At 50.1% G+C, this 23,421-nt stretch overlaps 1 protein-coding gene across 1 annotated transcript in view; it reads right to left on the bottom strand.

The window, feature by feature from the left end:
• Window positions 1-23,421, bottom strand: part of LOC119405329 (uncharacterized) — a 67,382-nt gene that overhangs the window by 11,434 nt on the left and 32,527 nt on the right. Inside the window, exons 6-7 of the mRNA XM_037672159.1 lie at window positions 21,017-21,092; window positions 3,020-3,267 (exon numbers count right to left, since the gene is read on the bottom strand). Of these exons, the coding sequence (XP_037528087.1) occupies window positions 3,020-3,267; window positions 21,017-21,092 (324 nt within the window). The remainder of the gene's footprint in view (window positions 1-3,019; window positions 3,268-21,016; window positions 21,093-23,421) is intronic.

Here is a 23,421-nt window from a genome sequence, read left to right as displayed (position 1 = left end):
TGGATCGACTCTACAAGGCAAGGTACTTTTCGTCGATGGACCTGAAGACCGGCTACTGGCAAATCAAAGTCGACGAGAGAGACCGAGCGAGAACTGCCTTTATAACACCAGACGGCATCTTCGAGTTCAAGGTAATGCCCTTTAGTCTTTGCTCGACACCTGCGACGTTCCATCGTGTTATGGGCACTATGCTCGCTGAAAACGTGCCTTGTGCACATGGATGACGTCGTTGTGTTTGCCTAAATTTCGACGAACACCTACGGCGCCTTGAAGCTGTACTTCAAGAAATCAAGAACTCCGGACTCATCGTAAAGCTAGAAAAGTGCCGCTTCGTGTACGGCGAACTCTTGCTCTTGGGTCATGTCGTTAACAGGTCTGGAGTTTGCCCACACACGTGGAAAACCGCTGCCAATGCCATCTTAACGCCGCCCACCAACAAGAAGGCCGTACGCCGATTTCTGGTCTTGTGCGCCTATTAGAGACGTTTCGGCAGGGATCGCCGAGCCACTGACGCAACTCACGAACACCTACGGGTAGATGGAGTTCATGTGCGAAACGGCGCAAGTTCAAGCACTGCAAGAATTGAAACGACGCCTGAAGACGCCTCCGATACTTGCGCACTTCGACGAATACGCCGATACGGAAATACACACCGACTCAAGCAGCGTAGGGCTCGGCGCCGTCCTTGTGCAAGGGACAGACGGACTGGAAAGGGTTATCAGCTATGCTAGCTGGTCGCTACCCAAGGCAGAAGCCAACCATTCCACAACAAAAAATGAGTACCGTTCCATCATCTGGGCTACGTCAAAGTTTCGCTCCTACCTCTACGGCAGGCCCTTCAATGTTGTGAGCGACCACCACGCCATGTATTCGCTAGCTAACATGAAGGACCCTTCAGGTCTTCTCGCACGGTGGAGCTTGAGACTTCAATAATTCGACATTACCGTCGTTTGCAAGTCCAGAAGAAAACATTCTGACGCCGACTGCCTGTCTCGTGCCCCCGTGGACCCACCACCGCAAGACGACCAGGATGCTGACTACTCTTGAGAACCTTAAGTGCCGACGACTTCGCTGAACAACAGCGATCCGAACCGGAACTCAGAGGCCTTATGGAATACCTCGAGGGCAAGACTGCCGTCGTTCCGAAAGTACTCAAGCGAGCACTGGATTCGTTTTTCTTACGCAGCGGCGTTCTCTGAAAGAAGAACTTCTCACCACTTCGAGCCAAGTACCTTCTCGTGATGCCTTGAGCATTGCTCCAAGAGGACCTCCAGGCTCTGCACGACGACCCGACAGCAGGACAGCTTGGTGTTTCCCGAACGCTGGGAAGAATATAGGAAAAGTACTACTGGCCGCGCCTTTACACTGACGTCACGCCCTACGTGATGACATGAAAACACTGTCAGCGACGCAAGACGCCGCCAATAAGGCCAGGCAGAAGGCTTTCTTCAGCCGGTCCAGCCACCTCGGCGACCGTTCCAGCAGATCGGGATGGACCTCCTGGGGTCGTTCCAACGTCGACTTGCGGAATAAGTGGATCGTCGTAACTACCGACTACCTGACCTGCTACGCCGAAACACAGGTCCTGCCCCAAAGGCAGTGCCGCCGAGGTAGCTAAGTTTCTTGTTAAGAGCATCATCCTACATCACCAGATGTCCTCATCATGGACAGAGCTAGCCCTTACTGCAGACCTAACTCAGGCAATTCTGAGATACAGCCAGACAAGCCACCGCCGTACCATCGCCTACCATCCACAGACTAATGGCCTCACCGAGCACCTAAGTAAGACCATCGTCGATATGCTGGCCATGCATGTTGACGTCGAACACAAGACCTGTGAGGCCATCCTTCAGTACGTGAAACTTCGCATGCAACACGGCCGTGCAAGAAACGACGCAGATGACGCCCTACAAATTGGTCTACGGAAAGAACCCGGCAACGACGATCGACGCCATGTTACCGAATGTCCCCGACGAAGACAACCGCGGTGTCACTGTTTACCTTCAGCGCGCCGAAGAAGCCCGACAGCTCGCCTGCCAACGCATCAAGAATCAACAGATGACCGAGAGCCGCCGCTACAATCTTCGACGACGCTTCGTGGCATATCAGCCCGGCCACCGTGTTTTGGTCTGGACGCCGATACGCCACCGTGGACTCGGTGAAAAACTTCTTCGGCAATACTTCGGGCCATACAAGGTGCTTCGACATCTCGGCGTTCTAGACTACGAGGTCATCCCGGACAACTACTAGGGCATCCCGGGCGACGCCGCGCACGACCTGAAGTCGTTCATGTAGTGCGGCCTAAGCCGTTTTTTACGCATAAGCGAACCTGTTGACTATACTTTTTGGCTTTCTTATTGTAATTTATTTGTGCATTCGCTTGTTTTGCCCCCTTCTATGTTCTGTCACAAGCATCGAGGCGACGCTTTTTCAGGGGGGGGGGGGCTATGCCACGCGTGTTTCTTCTGCTGTTTTTTACTGGTCCGTTACACATGTAATCGCTGTCTTGCGCAAACCACGCCCGCATGGCTGGGAAACTTCCAGATTATTTCAGAATCTTCTTATAGGCTTGAGCGCGCAAACGCGAACAGCTTAGTTCATTCTGGAACTAACGCGGCTACCAGCAATAAGGCTCGAGTGTTCGATGCCGCATGTATAAATGCCGACACGCCTTAACGCCGACAAGATTATCGACGGCCGACGCCTGTTCGCCGCTATCAGTGTTCAGTGTGTATTGCTGTAGGTTGAATTTCCGTTTCACGTCCACAAGTTCGGCCAAATAAAGAGTCTCATGTTGGACGCGCCAAGTGCTGCCTTTGTCGGCGTCTCGACCACGTGACAACTTATAGGTCTGTATTCAGACCGGTGCAGGAGCCTTCGCTCTATGCGGCTAGCGTTCTGTTTTAACTGTACGATCGGAGTCCATTGTGATCATAGAGCTGCAACTCCTGTGTTTCAAAGCGCGGCAGCAGCAAAGTACAGTGCCTTATAGCGTGACACACCGTAAGAAATCACTTACAACTATCACGTCTTTGGTATACAAATCTGTCGGGAAGTAGTCCTGAGGTGCCTTAAAATTATGCTTGATCACTTGCATGCCCTGTCCTCCGTCAATGATGAGGTAGTTCTTGAAAAACTTCACGTAGTAGAAAAGATCTTGAGTATCGGCCGGGTAGTGTATTTTGTATTTCTCAGTTACACTTGGGTTTTTGTTAGTCTTGTCCAACTTACTTCTTTCTAATATCATGAAACTTGTAGTAGTCGAAACTGCAAGAGAGATAAGAAAATTGTCCACGATTAGAACCGTTGTTGCGTATTGTAGTGTACTGTATTCAAAGAAGACACTACATATATACACACAACAATGGGTGCGCTCACAGTAAGTAGTCGGTAGTAAGTGCTTGACCAAGTATATTTGTTGTTCTCGCGTCGGTATTCGTGTTTGCGAATGCTGCATTGTGGTACCGCCATTGCTAGGCATATATATATATATATATATATATATATATATATATGTATGTTGTAATGATGAAGAACGGCACCGTGGTTTGGGCGCTCGCACGAGCTGAATCGGCTAGCGCGAAGTACAGGACGAAGGTCAGAGAATAGAAGAGCCGGCGTTTCACATTTTTCCTATCATGTCGCCTGTTCAACACATTCAGGAAACAAATCCTTGTACCACCTCTTCGAAAACTGGGCCTGGAATTATCGGAATCCATTCTTCTTTCTTTAGGGGCCACTACCCTGGGGCACAGCCACAGGGATGTTTTCTTTGCTGTTCAGGAATACATCATTGCGACTAAAAGAATATCTTGCTAAATTACATGAGCTATAAAATTTTTCATTACTCATGATTGGCACTTTAATTCAAAACAAATAGCGTAATAAGGAGTCAAAACATACAGAAAATATAGGACGAATTCACCATCTACTCGGCCGATCCCCTCCATTGGGTATGTGCCATGATGAGAGGTCAACAACAACAACAACGCAAAGTCTACTGCCGCACGCTTCGTCGCCGATCCCCCGTAGTGGGTATAGCTATTCCCTTAAGGAACCAACCAACCAACCAACCAACCAACCAACCAACCAACCCACGAACGGGCGTTGTCTCCTGTTTCTCTCTTTACAATGGCGCAGTCTACGACCATCGAACCGTAAGCGTACCCGCTCCTTCGTCCATGGCATCCGCCAACGTACGGCCGCAGTAAGCGTGGGTTGAGGACGGCGTCCAGGCCTCCTCGGCACCTGCTCACCTGCCGCCAGTGCCACCGCCGTTCTGGGACGGCGTCTAGGCCTCCTTGACGGCTCCGCACCGTTTCACCGACGCCGTGATACCTTTTCACGAGCAGGGACGCCGTCCACGCGTACTTGACGATGCATTCATCCGCTGTGAGGACCAGGACCGCCGCGTACACCGTGGACACCGCCCATGGCTCGTCGGGCGCCTCAACCAACAACGGTGCGGAACTCTTACGCGTCCTCACGGAACTCTGTCGTGAACACCACCGCGTGATGTCGTTGAACTCCGGGTTCTTGCCTGCCGCTTCACCATCGTCGGCCGTTTGGGCAGTGCCGGTTTTCCGGGGCTTCCAGGACGACGTCTTCGGGTGGGTTGAGACTATCAACTCGCTCGGCACCCACCACGCCTGGTCGGACCATCAAAAATGGCTGATTGCCGTCGACCGCCTTCGCGATGCCGCCAAGGCATGGCATGCCTACGAAGGCGTCCGGCAGCGATCCTGGTCGGAGTGGTGTGCGAAGTTGACGAGTCTCTTCCGACCACTTTTTGATGTCTGCAACCCCCTGCCTACCGACCCACTTTCTACCGCGGATGGGAGCTGTGAGACGCAGAATCCCGACGGTGCAGCTCGGGCCCCCACCCCCAGCCCTCTCATGGTGACCGAGATCGTGTAGGGTACGGCGCAACTGTGTCCGCTAGCTGCTCCACGGACAGCTTCGCGGAGTGCCCTGCGGCAGTCATCGACACTAGCCGAGAGGTTTACTTCTCCCTACAGATGTCCGACTTCGTGTCGGTACCCACCACAGGACCATCCTTGACAAAGACTAAGACCGTCTGCGAGCCACAGCAGCCGACGAGCCGGCCTCCAAGCTGTCCAGCGCTAGAGTGCCAGGAGGCATCGGGCGACGTCAGCCGTGTGTCGACGTCAGCTCCATCGCAACCAGCCAGTGACGAAACGCTAACCACCACTCCCGGTTGGGCCCACAGTCAGGGGCAACATCATTGCTGACCATCACCGCAGTCATTGGCCGAGTGTGCGGACGCTCGCCCCCATCCAAGCACCGATTCCCTAAGGCAAGCTGAGGTGCTTATCCCAGCTGGGTTCGTTGAAGCCAGACTTGCCTGTTTAGGACATGTCTCAAGCTAATGACACGGCTTCTGACCAGTACGGCTCAAATGTTTGCGACCCTTCGACAAGGACTGTCACCTCGAGCACCTTGGGGAACATGACGACAATACTACCACAAGAGCATGAGCTGCATCAAGAATCAGCTCGGAAACCCGCTCGCACATCGTCCCGCATGGGTAGGAGAGCACGACGACCCAGCTCGTCCCGCCGTGAACAGCGTGACCAACTCCACATGATCCGACATTCAAGAGTTGGGCATACGCATTGTCCTGCCCGGCTCATAGATATGCGGCGCGACCAGCGTCAAGTGGACCTGTTGCAATCCGGAAACAGTCGGGTCCGCCCACCAGAGACGTCGCGGACAAGTTTTCAGAAGACGTCGCACTATGGGCAAGACCGACCACAGCGACAGAGCCAATTCCGCCCGCCAGAGAACACACTGGCAGATCCCCAAACCAAGTCAGAGCGTGACCGGGACCGACCACCCAGATGCAGCCAGTGCCGCCCACCAGAGACACAGTCGGCAGCTGCGGCCGCTCGCAGTCATGGCCGAGTGTAATGACGAAGAACGGCACCGTGGTTTGGGCGCTCGCACGCGCGGAATCGGCTAGCACGAAGTAGAGAAGGACGAAGGCCAGAGAATAGAACAGTCGGCGCACGAACGGGCGTTGTCTCCTGTTTCTCTCTTTACAATATATATATATATATATATATATATATACAGTGTAGTGAAGCCTTGGAACTGAGTAATGGGTTGCGCTTTCGGCGCCTTCTATTGGGTCGTCCTCTTTGGCCTCTCCTGAAAGAACGCCGCTTGAGCTGACTGTCCATGCTTGGCCTTGACTGTCGCCATTGCGCATTGTCCCTGAGTGCCGTCCAATAAACACCTTAAGGATGTATACAGTAATGAGACAAATAGACACAACGCCTGATCGCTGGCTGGCTGTTCGATCTCGTGCATCTCGTCTTCGCGCTAGCTGGGCATGCGCCCGTGCCCGTGCGACGCTGTCTTCATTACAGTCGGCAACGCTGCGAGCATCGAGTCCTGCCCAAAAATGGGCCTTCACTGGCGCTAGTTATTTGCTCGCTGGTGAAAGAATTCAGAGGTCTTGGGTGCTGTAGGATCAGAGGTAGCACTAATCCTTCTGGCGGGTGACATTGGCTGTGACATTGACGTGTCGGATATGGTTGTGGTGGTCGCGACTTGTTCTGCTGCGCTGCCAGACGTTCTGGTGGACGACACTGGCTGTGTCCAAGTGGTCTCATCGGTTGCAGGTCATCGTAAGAACTATCACGTCGCAGTTGAGGACGTAGATCAGGAAATCGTGAATGTAGCGTCGCCACTCTCCAGAATGAGCGGGGACGTCTGCGCTGTTCGTTGTGCGTCAACGGCCGACGGGGCGTCTCGCTAGACATCTGCGGCAACTCAGGGTGAGGTTCACGCATTGGCTTATGAGGCAAGTCCTGCTCTCGAGGCAATGTTGATGCACTTGTTCTCGAGCTTGTTCTTACCAAAGTGCCGCGGGTAATCAAGCCGTCTTGGGCAGAAGCCGTGTCATCAGCTGCAAACGTAGAGTGCACCATCAGGTCTTCGATGACAGTGGCCTCAGGCGGGAGAGGCACTTCAGCTTCCTTTAGGGAGATGATGCTTGGTAATTGGCGAGCGACCGCACACTCGGCCAATGACCGCGGTGACAGCCCCGGATGATGTGGCTCCTGGTTGTGGGCCAAACCGGGAGTGGTCGTTAGTGTTTCGTCACCGGCTAGTTGGGATAACGCCGACGTCGGCTCACGGTGGAAGTCACCAGACGCCCCCAAGCATTCTAGCGCTGGCCAGCTTGGGGGGGTGCTCGCCGGCTGATGTGGCTTGGAGGTGGTCTAGTCTCTGCCAAGGATGGTCCTGCGCTGGGTACCGACGCGATGTTTGACATCTGCAGGGGAAAGTTCACCTTACGACTAGTGTCGATGACTGCAGTAGGGCACTCAGCGAAGCTGTCCGTGGAGCAGCTACCGGACACAGCTGCGCCGTGCCTTTCACGATCTGGGTCACCGAGAGACGACATGGGGATGGTGGCCCGAGCTGCACCAGCGGGATTGCGTGTCTCACACCTCCCATCAGCGGTAGACAGTGGGTCGGTAGGCAGGGGGTCGCAGGCATGAAAAAGCGGCCGAAAAAGACTCGTCAACTTCGCACACCACTCTGACCAGGATTGCTGCGGACGCCTTCATAGACATGCCATGCTTGGCAGCATCGCGACGGCGTTCGATGGAAAGCAGCCATTTTTGATGGTTCGACCAGGCGCGGTCGGTGCCGAACGAGTTGATAGTCTCAATCCACCCGAAGACGTCGTCCTGGAAGCCGCGGAACACCGGCACTGCCCAAACAGCCGACGATGGTGAAGCGGCAGGCAAGAACCCGGCGTTCAACGACGTCACGTGGTGGTGTTGACGACAGAGTTCCAGTTCCGTGAGGACACGCGAGAGTTCCGTGTCGTTGTCGGTTGAGGCGCCCGACAAGCGATGGGCGGTGTCCACAGTGTACGCGGCGGTCCCGGTCCTCACAGTGGATGAATCCATGGTCAAGGAAGCGTGGACGGCCTCCATGCTCGTGAACAGGTATCACTGCATCGATGAAACGGTGCGGCGCCGTCGAGGAGACCTAGACGCCGTCCCTGAACGGTGGTGGCACTTGCGGCAGGTGAGCAGGTGCGAGAAGGCCTGGACGCCGTCCTCAATCCGCGCTTACTGCTGCTGTGCGTTGGGGGTGCCATGGACGAAGAAGCGGTGATATAACGCTTCGTTTTCGTCGACTGCGCCATTGTAATGAGACAAATACACACAACGCCTGATCGCTGGCTGGCTGTTATATTATCTGACCTTCGTGCATCTCGTCTTCGCGTTAGCTGGGCATACATCCGTGCCCGAGCGTCGCCGTCTTCATTACAATATATATATATATATATATATATATATATATATATATATATATATATATATATTGTGAGACAACGTTCAAGCCGAAAGACTTTTATTCCTCCTAGAGCATAAGCCCCGGTACCCGGACCGAAGTGGTGATGATGAGTATTTACAGCTGATAAGATGAAGCATATGAATAATGCTCACAGGAATTTCCCCATGCTTTGAAGCGGCCAGCTTGGCTGCGACTTAGGCTGGGAATAGACGTCGAACGAAAGGCTTCAGACGCGAAAAGTGGACTACCTCTGAACCACGGCAGCGACGGTCGGAAGAAACCTCAAGGGGCGTAACGCGATAGCTTACAGGGTTTATTCTTCATTAACTATGTAGGGTCCAAGGAATCCCGACTGAAACTTTCAACACACTCCGGGAACACGAGTAGGCGTCCAAAGCAGCACTTCGTCACCAGAACGCAAAAACACGTCATCATGCGAGCTGCCACACCGCTGCTTTCTATCGTGTTGTCTGGCTTCTGTACTGAGCCGAGCAAGTTACTGACAATTTTGAAGTCTCGAGACAAGCTGTTCCGGCATGGCTGTAGAATTGTAGGTTGGAGTGCGTAAGAATGAAGCGTCGATCGTGAATGTCGCCGAATGGCCGTGAACGTGGTAGAACGGTGACCCAGTAGTGCGTTATGAGGTATTATGAGCAAACGTCACAAATGGTAAGAGTGTGGCCCAGTTGTCATGAGCGGGCACAATATACGTCGATATCATAGCAGTTAGTGTGCGGTGGAATCACTATATTATGCGATTGGTTGAGGGTGGTATGCTGATGTTGTCTTGTGAACTGTGCCGCAAGTTTTAAACATTTCTTCAATTACTGTGGACAGAAAAGTCTTGCCGCGATTGCTTAAGAGGACGCTGGGCGCACCATGATGCAAGATAATCGCTTCCAGAAAGAAGGTGGCCACAGCAGAGGTAGAACTAGAGCGTAGAGGCGCTGTCTCTGCGTACCACGTGAGATGGTCAACCGCTGTCACTAGCCACCCATATCCTGCAGATGTTACGGGAAGACGTCCGACTAGGTCCATTCCAACAATGGCAAAAGGTTCCTCGGGACACGGTTTTGGTTGTAACAAGCCAGCAGGATGTGAAGTTGGCCGCTTGTGTCGTTCACATAGTGCGCAAGAAGAGACGTACTTTGCAATCGAAGTGCAATGACCAGGCCAGAAGCGGCTCCTAATGCGGCTGTATGTTTTATGGAATCCCAAGTGGCCAGCAGCTGGGTCGTCGTGTAAGGCTTCAAGGACCTGCGTACGGAGCTAACGTGCAAGTACGGCAACCCATCGGTGTCCATCATGATAGTTGTCGGCGTGACCTGGCATTTGGCGGTGGAGACTTCCCGTTGAAAAACGCGATGGCAGTATGGATGTTGCTGTTGACAGGAGGCGGACTGAGTGTAGCGATTGTAAGAAATCGGGCCACCAACCACTAGTGCCGAGGACGTAAGTAGATCCGTAGCGCCATCATCATGAGACGAGCAATGAAGAGGCTTGCGCGGAGAAGATGGTAGTGCGAGAGGGCAACGAGAGAGGGCGTCGGCATCTTGGTGTTTTTACCAGATTTGTAAAGGATGTCAAATGAGTACTGTAGCCGGAGCACCCAGCGGCCGAGGCGTCCGGACAAATTCTTTAGTGATGACAACGAGCATAGCGCGTGGTGGTCTCTTTTACGGTTAAAGGGCGTCCGTAAAGATACGGGCGGAATTTCTGTATGGCCCAAATTACAGCCAGGCATTCGTGTTTTGTGATGGAGTAGTTTTGTTCAGCATTTGCCAGTGCACGGCTGGCGCCCTCTCTCGACTAGTTGTTCTACGCTGTAGGAGGACGGCACCGATTGCATGGCCGCTAGCGTCGGTGTGCACACAAGTAGGGACGCGCTCATCGAAATGACGGAGGATGGGGTCAGATGTCAGCGCCGTCTTGAGGATGTCAAAAGCGTTGTCGCAATCGTTTGTCCAAGTGGAGCCTGTGCCGACGTCAGCTGTTTGTGCAGTGGCGACGCAATGGAGGCGAAGTCGCGGTGCAGCGGCAAAAATAAGACGTGAGGCCGAGAAAACTTCGTAACTGCTTTTGATTTTCGGGGCGAGTGAAGCAGGTAACGGGCATTCACCTTGTCAGGATTCGGACGAACGCCATCTTCGCTGACAAGGTGGCCCAATAGTATGATGCTCTTTCTGGCAAAATGACATTTTTGTATTGAGTTGAAGGCTAGCCTTAGAAATGCACGTCAAAACTTCGTCCAACCGCGCCAGATGCTGACGCAAAGTGGAAGCAGGTGTCCTGGATACCCTAGCGTTAGAGATCTCGTCATGCGACATTGCCCAGGTTTCGCCATTGCGGTGAAACCGGTGAAACTGACTTTTTTATGAGCGATGCTCCTTAGGCCGACACCCCGCCGTCCCCGTCGAAGCTCCCTGCAACATGGAGGCGGTGCCGGCGGTATGTAAAAAAAACAAAAAAAAACATGGCGCGCGGCGTTCGGAGCGCGTTGCGCAAAAAACAAGGCGTGCGGCGCAATAAACAGTTTCAAAACGTACATAATCGTTTGCGCCCAATTTCTAAGGAGCTTCGCTCATCTGTTGTATTTTTTACACGGAACAACTGCTGATTTTCGTTCATGAGCCCATTTTGTCAATGCTCACACCGCGAGGTGGCGGCTTTTGTCCAGGCCTCGCTCATATCAACATCCCTATTTGAAAGAAAAACAAAAACTCTCCGACGCTTTCCTGGCTGTCGCACCGCGTTCACCGCTCGCCACGTGAAAAATCACGGCCACGCAATAGGGAATACACAACGCACGTCGTGTTTCTCTTCGCGTTTCACGACGCTTTCAAGGAGTGCATGTCCAGTACCAGTGATTATTTTTTGTTTCTTCGTGCCATACTTGTGTGGGATTCACCCTATGCGGAGCCCAGGTATATGTCAACAAATTCAGCTACCGCATGAGTGAACCAAGGTCGTTTGCTCAAGCCGCTTTTTGTCTACCCTACGAAAATCACAGAGGCATGACCCGACCGCCTCGCCCGCCTCCGGCGGCTCTCCGTTTTTCCTCCCGTTGTTCTTGCCCTCTCTCGTTTTGCAGCTGATGACGAACGCCCCAGCAAAGCAACTGTCGCTGTTACTTCCTTCGTTATTTCTCTTTCTTTTTCTTTTTTTTCTCTTTTTTTGAAAGCGTCGTTTGGTCCCCAAACTGCGTGGGCGGCCCTTGTGCAGCGGGTTGGGCCATGGCTGTGTCATTTCAATTACATCCTTCGAAGAAGGCTGGACCGCCAGCCGAAACCATCAGGATAGAACAAATATTTGTTTTGTTTCCTATATTGTAGTACGAAGTTTTTCACTATATATATATATATATCGAACGGTGTTGTGGCTTGGGTCCGGCCGGTCACGTTTGGCAACTGGCCCTCGACACCGGACCGATCCCTTGCAGACAGGAGAGGCGCTCGTACGGAAATGCAGAGGTTGATTCACATCAGATCAAGAGGATAGAGAAGAGGGAGGAGAAATGTACATCAGTCTTCAGCTTATATAGCCACCAGTCAGACAACATTGAGGCAACCGGTGTCCGCGGCTCCCGCCAATCGGATGGCTCGACGACTCGGCGTTCTGCCACCAGCAAGAAGGCCATGAACCACACAATCCAAGTACCACGCCCCGACGACCCGAGGGCGAACTTGAGAGTCCGAAAGGGCGGAGGAGAGGGAAGTGTCGCAGACCTCGAGGGGGAGATGGACGGCTCCCTTAAACTCGCACAATCTTTCAGGTCTGGGTTCTGGATAAGGAATGTAGCGGTTTGATGGGAGACTCGACAGATCCCCGGTCTCATGCCGACTGCACCGCGCTAGAAAGAGCTGTCCGAGGCTCTCCCGTTTTTCTAGTCAGAACCCGCCTGCGGCTGCATTCTACGCTTGCCTGACCATGCGGGCATAGCTCTCGAAAAATGACGCGCTTCGTGCCTTCCTGCAAGCGCTGGCCTAAGGGGAAACCTTATGAGTGACAAGAACCGCGCACAACTGACAGAATCACGCACAATTGCGCCGGCCATGTACCATTCCATAGCCGGTCGTAACAACGGGCGACCTCTCGCTCCGCAGCGCGCAGCGTTAGACGGCTAGGCCACGAGGCATTTGTCTTTCAGCATACTAACAGCAAGCTATTTATACACACCATTCACTTAGCGTGCTTCCTCGGTCACCAGCGAGACAGCGCAAAGGGGGTTAGGGGCGCGCTTTAAATGTCGTCACAGCGCTCGTTGCGATGCAAGCGCCTCCTGCTTCGGTAGGTGGACTTTGACCTACAGGGCGTGGTCGCCTGCGCGCGCTCATCTCGTGAGGGAGTGGTCTGTATGTCTTGTGCTTTCACAGAGATGTCCGCGCTGAAGAGACAGAGCGTACGAAGGTTACTTTAATCGCTACAGCGGCCGCGTTGGCGAAAGGAGCACGGCGATGAAACAAAGAAGTAACAACTATGAGAGTTGTTAGTTCGCGCTCGTCCTGTGTATAGCTGTACGTTCGTGTCGTGCGTGTTTAAAACATGCCCTTCGCCCAACGCGGGTGCTTGCCCGTGGTGTGGAGGACAGCCAACTCTTTCTCACATTACGTGAGAATGTGAATTAAGGCCCCCGAAAAATAACTCGCCTCAGATTCCGGCGCAAAAATTCAGGACGGAGCAGTGGGAGACCCTGCTCGCCAGCGAGGAAAAGGAGGTCCAAGTGGCTCTCCTATAATTCATTAGTCATAGAAATCATATGTGGTCACTTCTACCTAAAATTAATCGTTTCTTGCCCATTCCCCCAGAGTGGGTGTGAGCCATGCATCAAGGAAATCATCATCATCATCTCCTGGACCAGGCGCGGCGGGCTGCTGAGGCCAGGGGAGCCCTGGACTAGGGGCCCCACACACCTGCTTCTCAAACCCCTCTTCTTTTTTTAATAAACGTTTTTCCATTCAATTCTTTTTAGGTGCAATAAAAAGTACACCACGAGCAGCTTCTTTATGTTTGATCAGCCCGCTTTAGCTGTCCAGCTGTGACATTTCAAAGTTCGCGCTCGTCCAGTTTGTCCTTTTTTGTGCGTCCTTTGTGCTTGAGTGACGTGCTGAAAATGCTAAGCTGCTTTCCGTTCTTCGCGTTACATTCAAATTTGTTGCTATCACTTTCATTCCTTCGGTGTTGCGGCGAAACTGCGACATTTCTTCCTTCTCACTTGGTTGTACTAATCCTGATCCTTTGTCAAATATAGTCAGTGGGGGAATGAAGCGCATACGCTCGAAATAGCTACCTTTCAGACGATAAATACACCTGAAATTGCGGTTTCTTTATTTCTTTTGCCCCAATTTGTGCACAACGTTTTTGTGCACTGCATCCGTCACATAAAATGTCAACCAGCTCGCCCAAATCCCACAATTGTTCATATCGCAAGAAGAGGATGTAAGATTATTGTGTATAGCATTTGTCTTTTCCAAACAAGAAATTTATTTATTTATCCTAAGTCACAGTCCATGCCGCCTTGATGGACCAAACACCATGCTCCAGTTTTCGGCAGCATCCACACAAACATTATCACCAAGCAATTTTCGGTTACACCTTGTTCCGACCTAGGCCTCACTAATGTAAAACGCTACTTTGAAGCTACATTTCTTTTCTGTCTGATTTTTAATTATTGTCACTGTAGATGCAAACATGCTACGAAAGCAGCTACGTTTTCCGAACCACGAATGGGATACTGTTCTTGTTAACAGAAATTTCCTATCTTTAAAGCTAATAGCATCGCTTGTCTGATCCAATTCATCCCGATTTTCTCATCCGGACAGTTAATATTGAATGGTCGCGAGAGAGGGTTGATAGTATTATTATGACTGGGCTGGCGGAGCGAAATGAGAACATCAGGCGACGAGAGTGGTGCCTCCGCCTGAGACAGTCATTTTAAGGAGTGCAATCGACACTACCCTGACGCTGCTAAGGGTCTGAGTGGAGCAGATGAGCGAACTCTCCGCAGGCTACAGACCAATACTCTGCTCTGCCACGCAGTCATTCGTTTCTGCGACGCTAACGCAAAAGGGAAGTGCCCGCGCTGTGGAATACATCAAGCGTCTTTAACATGGTCTGGGCATGCACCCAAACCCCTCTCTTCCTCCTTCTCCTACCCCCGTATGAGAGGCATGCGAGAGCGCTCTCCGCCACTACTCTGGACTGAAATCCCAATGGGACTTTCTCCAAAGGGCGAGAGTGGCGGCTGAGTCTTGCAGTGTCCCGGACTTAGGACACCGACCATCAGGGGCCAACAACATCCGTCCCCGAAACCACTCTTTATTTTAAACAAATTTGTTCCTCCTCCCGTTTGCTATTGCTGATCTTTCCGCCGCTCGAATCCAGAAAAAAGGATAAAGCGTCCTCGGCGAGGAGTTCGTGGAGAAATGTCGTGTGTACGCAGAAATAACTGAGGAACGCAACACTCTTGCGCAATATAGAAACTTAGGCGAAAGCCTTGGATGGTTCTTGTCATCACATCATGATATGATCATCTGGTGATCAAAAATCTCCTTGTCTCGACGTCATCATATGACTTGAATACGTATTATAGCGGAACAAAACAGCGGCACAGAACGTCGCACACAGGACGACCGCTAGACGACTTGGTACTCGGCGAGTAAGAGTACCCTACATTCATCAGCGGGCGCATCGCTTGAAAAAAGTGTGCAAGAAATGCGGTGTTGGTGTGCTCTGCGCAGCGCCACGCAAGCTGATGCAGGTCTGCCCAGCTGTGAATGAAGAAACAAGTCAAGGGTGCTCAAAGAACCAGGCAACCAGGTTCGTTTCCTGTGTGGGAGGCGTTGTTTACAGCCTCCCTCAGTCCTGCGGTAATTGTTACGTTGGACAGACAGGGCGCTCTTTAATGACCGTCTAAGCGGCATAGAGCGGCGGTATCATGGCTGGCCGGGGGGTGGGGCACTTGGCCGACCTTTGTAAGCGGTGTGCGTGCGCCCCAGCATTTAATGCAACTCGGGTGTTGGGACAGGGTCGTGACCAGATCCGGCGAGAGATTTGTGAGGCAATGCACATATATAGGGAGACAGACTGGTGCGTAATTGTACCCTCAGTTGCCCTCATAACAAAAGAGATTAGCTCCTTGCAAGAGTGCATCCGTGACTCGCAACTTGGCACGTGTAACTTGCCAGAATGGTGACGCTACAATAAGTTCACTTGTTTTTTCTTGCGATAGAAATTATATTGGCAGTCTCAGCTGATTTTTGCCGTCCCCGTCGCCGTCATGCGCCGTATATATATATATATATATATATATATATATATATATATATATATATATATATATATATATATATCCTTTTCAGACCCCGCGTGCATTAAAATGCACATTTGTTTTGTCCCGGTTTTCGAAATTCGCGCCACTACAAGAGCCAACATTTTCTGTGCAATCGCATCCCCTATCATGTGGCGCCATCTGCTCAGCATTACAAGAAGCACACTACAGTGGAAGTTACTTTTTCGTGCTTTGAAACATGGCGGCATTCTCGTCTTCAACGTTCTGCTCACGGCGTCCAAGTAAATCGCACATTGCTCAATAATCATCGAGTGATATTTTTTCATTGTTGTTGCAATCTGCTTAGGAAGGGTTTAGGAATAATTTCCGCACGTCATGTAACCCTAACGGCGTGTATTTTTATCATCACAAGCTGCTATCTTCAAATGTGCATTATAATGCACACTCGGTCTCAATGGGTGCTTTTGCCTGCGTTCGTTTGCCAATCACATGTAGTTGGTTACTCTTTGTTTCACATAGAAATCAGTAATAAAGAAGCGCAACTTGTTCTGAAGGAAATAATAACCAGAAATCACACCTCGAAGCTGGAATTGTCCGACGAAAAAGCTGTCCCTCGCCCATTACCTGTTGTCGAAAGGCAGGTGGGGTGCAGAATTTGACAATGAGGCACCGCGGAAGCTGCTGAAAGCCAAGGTCGTACCCTGCTTCCTGAGCCAAGAAAAACTGCGCAAGCAAGTCACATGCCAGAGCTTGTGAACCAATGATCCTCCTCAAGGTGCCGAAACCCAGGATGTCCTCAGCGAACAAAGTTCCGGTGCATCACATGCAACATCTTCCTTTGCATCACATCTGCGCGAAACTGCTAGAAGCAGTCTCACAACAAAAAAGAGTGCTTCCCGCGACCAAATGTAAAATTTTGTCATAGGCGAGTGTTGTCTGTTTCCCATGCATTGAGACCCAGTGTGCATTTTAATGCGCACACTGGTGTGCAAAAGCTGTTTACCGTAGAGACGCAATTTTTTATCATTTAGTAAGGTATGTGTGCGCATTCCAAAAATGTGTTTTGATTTCACCTGTGAGGCCACAAATTTACTCGGGTCTCAGGAGAATATATATATATATATATATATATATATATATATATATATATATATATATATATATATATATATATATAAAGACGAATAAAATAATTCAGAAAAAAATCACAGCATATCCACGGAGTGAATGAGGATGAGTGGGCGAAGCTACGGAGGTTCATCGGTAAACCGTGAATCTTCCGTGAATTCTGCTCAGTACATCATCAGCGACGTGAGATCGGGCGCGTTTATACCAAAGGTTCGATGAGAGTTATGACGACTTGCAGCTCACTTTAATTTTACATGTACGCTGTGAATTTTCATTGTTTAGATAACCATTGCTTTAGAAAACATCTGGCGTCTTTCGTTAAGCAGCTGGCGGCTTTTCGTTTTGGTTTAGAAACATCTGGCGTCATTTCGTTTTGCTTTTAGAAAACATGTGGCGTCTTTTGTTGGTTTATTTTATCAATCAACGGCGTTTTGAAGAAAATGTTTATTGCTTAATCACGCACAGGAGAAATCTCACCAAGCACTACCTTGGAGGTAAACAATGGCTGCTAATGGGAATGAGAGACAGAAGTCGGCTTTTAGCTAACACTTACACTTCTACTTCTACTAACGTTTCCTACTGGAACATGCCAGTGGCTGCTAATGGGGAATTAGAGACAGAAGAATTCGGCTTTTAGTTAACGCGCACGCTGCGAATTTTTTATTGCCCACCAACGCACAGGAAAAATCTCCCACCGGCACAACCTTGGAGGTCAAGATCTCGTACTAGCGTTAAGACTGGTTACGCACTACGACGGGGACGAACGGGTGCCGCTTTAAGGAGCTTCGCCCCTAAAACTTTCCGACCCGCGGAATCGAACGGCCGACCTCTTGACGAACACACTGACGGCGCGACACTCTCCCGCGCGCCGCTCACCGCTCGCGAGAGGCCGCTTTTGTCTCTTTTTTAATTTTTTTATTTATGAAACCCTCAGGGTACATTTGTACATTGTAGAGGGGAGGGGCAGAAATGCAGGTCAACAGCAAAATAAATACAGGATTACTTAAACAAAAATTGGGGGACCCTTAAGCTTCGCCTTTAAGAGTTGAACGCGATAGCGAAATCCGGCCCCTAGTGTGCACTTCAACCACTAAGTGCATACTTATTAATGTGTATTGTTACACACACACACACACGCACGCACGCGCGCGAATTTTACAGGCTTTCGATCTAAAGCAAGAGTCGCATGGCCTCCAAGATATACGCCGCGCGCCGGCCCTCTCGGATGCCATGCAAAGTCGAGACATATTTCTCACAATGCCTCACAGATGGCAGCACATTATCTAGCGTTTGCTGCGTTGGCTTGATATGTTTTCCTCCAGATGGACATAGTTGTCCATTTTTAGAGCTGTTTGAAAGTTCGTGTGTGTATTTAGCGGCGATGGCTGCACTATCCCGGCGTTTTTCGACGTAGTTTGATGGCCTCGCGAATGCGCCTACCGTATGGGCTCGTTTTCGTCGTGACACCTGCCGAACAAAATGCGTCGAGACTCCTTTCACTACATGACATTTATGTAGTGTTTTTGTCCGAAGCAGCTGCAAGCAGCATCGTGGCTTTGTGGTAAGACACCTGCTTGCCACGCCAACGGCCCAGGTTCGATCCTGATTGGGACTGAAGAGTTTATCTTTTATTTTATTTGCTACTTTCTCGATTTTTCGCTCACGGATGATTTTTCGCTCACAACCAACGGTGCCGACGCCGACAGCGGAATTTCTGCGACACGAGCTCTCTAACGCTACCGCGTTAAACGTGTCAAAGCTTTCCCACCGCCGACCCAATCGCTCCGGGGCCTATTTTCAGAAGCGAAGCAGCTTTTGCGCTAGGCTTTGTCCGTAGTTCCATTGGCGACCGTCCGCTTTCTTAAACCTACCATAGCCACCTGTGAAATATTGAGCGCGCGCTCGCACCAAGAAGTCTTCTCCGTCTTGTTCTTCGAGCGCCTTGATGATGATACATGCGGAGCACTTTAGGGGCCCGGGCTGCCGTATGCTGTCCTAGCGTGGGGTAACGCAGACAAAACCACGTGTGCTGGCACGCGCTAGCGCGTTCGGGCATGTATAAGGGGCTGGGCAAGACGCTGTGGCCTCTCCCCCTTATACTCTCAGAAATAACGTGGTGGAGTCGGGGAACGAGATTCTGCAGACGCGCGATGAACCCGCGTGGCGTGCTCCAACAAGAGTTCGGGACGATTAACAGCAACAGCAACTACTGTGAATTCATGGTGTGCTCCACATGCAAGGACGCGTTAACATCGGCCAAGATGCCCGTGATGAATGGAACTTTAAGTCGGCCGATCCGGTCCTTCGCATCTTCACATGGTTCCCTTTATTGGGAGATGGGGAATTTTTGTTGCTGCCGCCGACTGCCACGCACGCAAACCACCAATCAGCGCCTGTTTTTCCTCCTATTCCTTCTCACAAGGTCTGTCGTCATAGTAACTAGACATTGTTCACCTCACCCACGCCACCGCTCTCCATCTTTCGGGGAGAAATCGCGAGCCGGTAACGAGCCGGCGGGCGCACGCGCCTCGACATGTCCACTCTTGTCTAGTGACTCTTGCACCCGCAATATTGACAGCGTGCCGTTGATTGCCGCGCGGAGCTTGCGACGGCCGGGTCGCCGCCGCGGGATGCTTTCCGCCAGTGTGTAGGTACCTTAACAGGGCGTGGCGTTAGACGGTTAGGCCACAAGAGCAGCGTCTTTCAGCCTGCTGACGGCGAGCTATTTATATACACCATTTACTTCAGCTTGCTTTCTTAGTCACCACAGAGATGGCGCAATGTGCGCGCGTGGCGCGCTTTAAAGATTGTCGCCCGGCTCCTGCGAACGCTGTTGCTCTTCGCTATAAAGGGCGTGGCGCCTTTGTGCGCTTATCTTGAGGAAAGAAGGGGGTGGCCGGGGGGTGGAGCGGAGGGTTGTATGCCTTGTGCTTTCCCCGCGATGTCCGCGCTGAAGTCACAGAGCGTACGAAGGTCACTTCGCTCGCTGCAGTGGCTGCGTTTCCGAAAGGAGCGCGCTGTTCAAACAAAAATAAGTAACAACTCTGACAGTTAGTTCGCGCTCGTCCTCTGTGTACCTGTTCGTTCGTTTCGTGCGTCTTGCTTTATGTTTGAGCAGTGCGCTTCAAGTGCCGAGCTGTGATGCATGACAGTTCGCCCTCGTCCTGTGTGCGTTCTTTTCGTGCGTCTTTTGGGCTCGAGCAACGCGCTGGCAATTTCGAGCTGTTTTCCGTTCTTCGCGTTACATTCCAATTTATTGCTATTGCATTCATTGCTTCGCCGTTGCGGTGAAACTGTTACTTTTTTCTGTTGCTATCACCTTTTTATGACATGTGTCGTGAGTAAAATTATCAGTTAAAAAGTCGCGGTCGTCCTGTGTGCAACTTTGTGTGTCCCTGCTTTCTTCCGCTATAATATGTATTCAAGTAGAAACCAAGTAGCCCGCATTGCAGCTTTAACTAAATCATCATATGACGTAACAGAGTAGCATTTCGTGACGTGATTGTGACGTCGCATGAGGAGGTCATCACATGACACAGTCGCGTGGCGACCCAATCGCGAAGATATTGCGAAACCTTATGAGGTGAAGAATAGTTCCGGCGAGGGGTCGTGTAAATACAACCGACTGAGCCGAAAGAGAAGACGCGTTTCACTTTGTCTTCCTGCGAATAATCTTGCGAATTTTTAAAAGGAAGTCAAGTCCCTTCTCCCCAACAACTAAGCGTCAAGCACATCACTGAATGGTCACGTACCCTGCATGACTTACTGTACGTTTAGCCTGAAAAAAAGTTTCAGTTTTGCTCGAGGTACTCATACAGTGATTACACGTCGCACATCCTAATACACGTCACATTGAGGTGATTCCTTTTTGCGGCTCTAAAACATCACGTCACGATGACGCGTTGACGGTATACTCCCAAAATTTCTCGCTAGTAGCGAAGGTCTATATTGCAACCAATAAAGAATAGAAAACGAAGAATTTTCTTCTGCTTCGCGGCAGCCATGCATAGCACTCATCAGGTGGATTCTTCCTGTAGAGAGTCTTTGTGCCATCGCCGCGATAGGCAAGCACACTTGGCACGGCCCAGTGAAGGTTCGTAAATAAAACAACAACAAAACGAAATGATAGAGCTGACTTTTCAACAGAACTTCAACGGAGTTGGTAGGCCTTATAGTGACCCGGCTGAGCAGCAAGAGACAGGGCGAGTTAAAGTTTATGCACGCTGACAGCGCTCAAATGAAGAAAAACCAACTTACAAGCTACTGATCCCGAGACTGACACGAAGCTTCCTGGAGTAAGCCCAGGTGCATAATTAGGATCATTGCCACCTTCCTGTAATACGAAGAAAATAAGGTTGAGCTTAATTAGAGTGGTAAAAATTAGCACAGCAAAAAGTACGAGCAGTCAAGCTCAATCAGTAACTTTGGTAGCTGACAAAGTTGAACAACTATTCGCCACATTCTATGAAATAAAAAGAAACGATTATGTGTGGCTCATTTCGTTGAGTGCTGACTAGCCACATATATGACTATTGTTAAAGATATGCGTTAACTCTCTTGGGGGCCACACGACTCTCCGAAGAGAATGTAATGATCTCCAAAGAGAGTTCACATATTTTTTAAAAAGTCATATAATTGGCAAGTCAAAACTCACTAAAAAGAGGGAACGGACTGTTGTTCTTTTTTAATAGAGTGCAGTATACCAATACGTCAACACAATACTAAAATATTTAAAGCACCCACACATCAAGGAGGCAAAATAAGCGTGTTGATAGGTTGTGCTGTTTAGCAGGAACTGTCATTCTTTCTTAAAAAAAAGGAAAACCTATTCCGAATGGTGCGTAATGAAAAACTGTCACGTTTAGACAGTAAGAAACTGCGTCATCAGTTATGACATCAACGAACTCTTACGCAGTTGGTACTGTGGAAACGTCTAAGCCCTCACTACTTCGTAGGCGTTTCTTCATTTGTGCATGCTGATGCATTGAAATTCTTTATTTTCGGACATACATCACGCAACGTTACCAAAAACTGGTTGGACCCAGACCAGGCTGCTAGTTGCGGGTACCAAAAAAAAAAGTTTCGGACTAGTGGTGACAAGACTGAAGGAAATGCGCAGCTGGCCGGCCTTGTTTGGTTATCTTGAGATTTCTCTTTCTTTTCTCTTCGCTTTCTTTCTTCTTCTCTCCTCTCTGTTTCATTTGTGCCTTTTTGTCTCTGTTTATTTCTATTTATTTATTTCTCTCTCTTGCACTTCAAATATTTCTTTCTCTTTCATTCTCTTCTATTTAACGCTGGCTTCCTCTTTCATTCTATCTTCTTGATTCTCTTTATTTGTGCCGCTTTCTCTACGGTTCTCTATCTCTGCGTGCCTGTGTTTCCCTCTATTTCTCATTCTTTCTATACTATGCTTTACTCTCCTCTCCTATTTCCTTTACTCCTGGTCCTCACATATATCCTCCTCTCCATCACTTTCTTTTCTACCGCCTTGCCATGCTATACTATACAAGATTATGCTATGCTCTGCTAGCGCGCCTATATAGCCGAGCAGTTAAGGCGCTTGCTTTCGGACCGTGGGTATGCGGGTTTGAATCCCGGCTAGCCAATAAATTGAAAAGGACGAAGAGAGCGCGTGCAGGTTGGCGATGATGAGCATTTCTGTTCACCCGTCACGAACCAATCCTCGGCTTAAACAGAGCCGCTGTTAAAAATGCAATAATTACGATTGCGTAACAAGATACATCACGTGCGTAAACATATTTTGATTACACTACAGAGTTTTTTTCAAGAGCACAAGAAAATGCAGCTTGGCGAAAAAACACATTGAATACTATTCCTACTTAATGTTAACGCGTGGAAGCACTAGTTTAGAAAGTACGGTACATACATTCATTATACTATATGCCCCTGTATAAGCCGGCGGGTCTACACGCATATGTAATAAATCATTAGTGAAGCAAACAGCTGTGTTTCACACTTTCAGTGTCCTTATAAACGCATTCACAAGCGATCAAAAATTGCCGTGCTTCAAGGTGACACACATTGTGAGATATTGTTTGAAGAGATTATAAAACTATAGTCACAATGCTAAAGAGACAGAATAGCTTCTTTGTTTCCGCTAGGTCACGCTAGTCTGTGCCCAATGATTAGACCCGCATTAAGTGGTCCTCAAGCAAGCGTGAATTGATTACGTCGTGCCACGTGTCTTTGCACATTACGCTGGTTTGTTGCATCGGTCTATCGACCAATCGGGACTGTGCGACGTCGCGTTTAAACGAGAACATTTACCTGATGGTCTTGAAGCAAGGTACACAATTAACGCCCGCTGGCATGTCAACTATCATTTCTGAATGACACGATTGCTGCAAAACTATCCGCAAGTGTAAGCGTCACCACTGCGAGCATTGACTGGAAAGTTTAGGAGTAGAATGGAGTCCTAAATAAATCCACGCGTGAGAAGCATAACGAATGTTCCGATGCCTTGCAGTTTGTAGATGTGAAGGTTCCATGGCTACTGCTGTATAGCCGTTCGCAACCACGTTATAAAATAAGAGGTGAGGTAAAACAGAGGGTTGACAGCATGAGTAGACTGAGCGATCACCTAAATATATTGCTGACATGTGTCTCTTGACCCTATCTTTTTGAGTAGCGTGCATCACCTG

The sequence above is a fragment of the Rhipicephalus sanguineus genome, chromosome 9, assembly GCF_013339695.2.
Source record: "Rhipicephalus sanguineus isolate Rsan-2018 chromosome 9, BIME_Rsan_1.4, whole genome shotgun sequence".
NCBI classification, from domain to species: Eukaryota; Metazoa; Arthropoda; class Arachnida; order Ixodida; family Ixodidae; genus Rhipicephalus; species Rhipicephalus sanguineus.
This window is presented reverse-complemented; position numbering and strand designations above follow the sequence as displayed.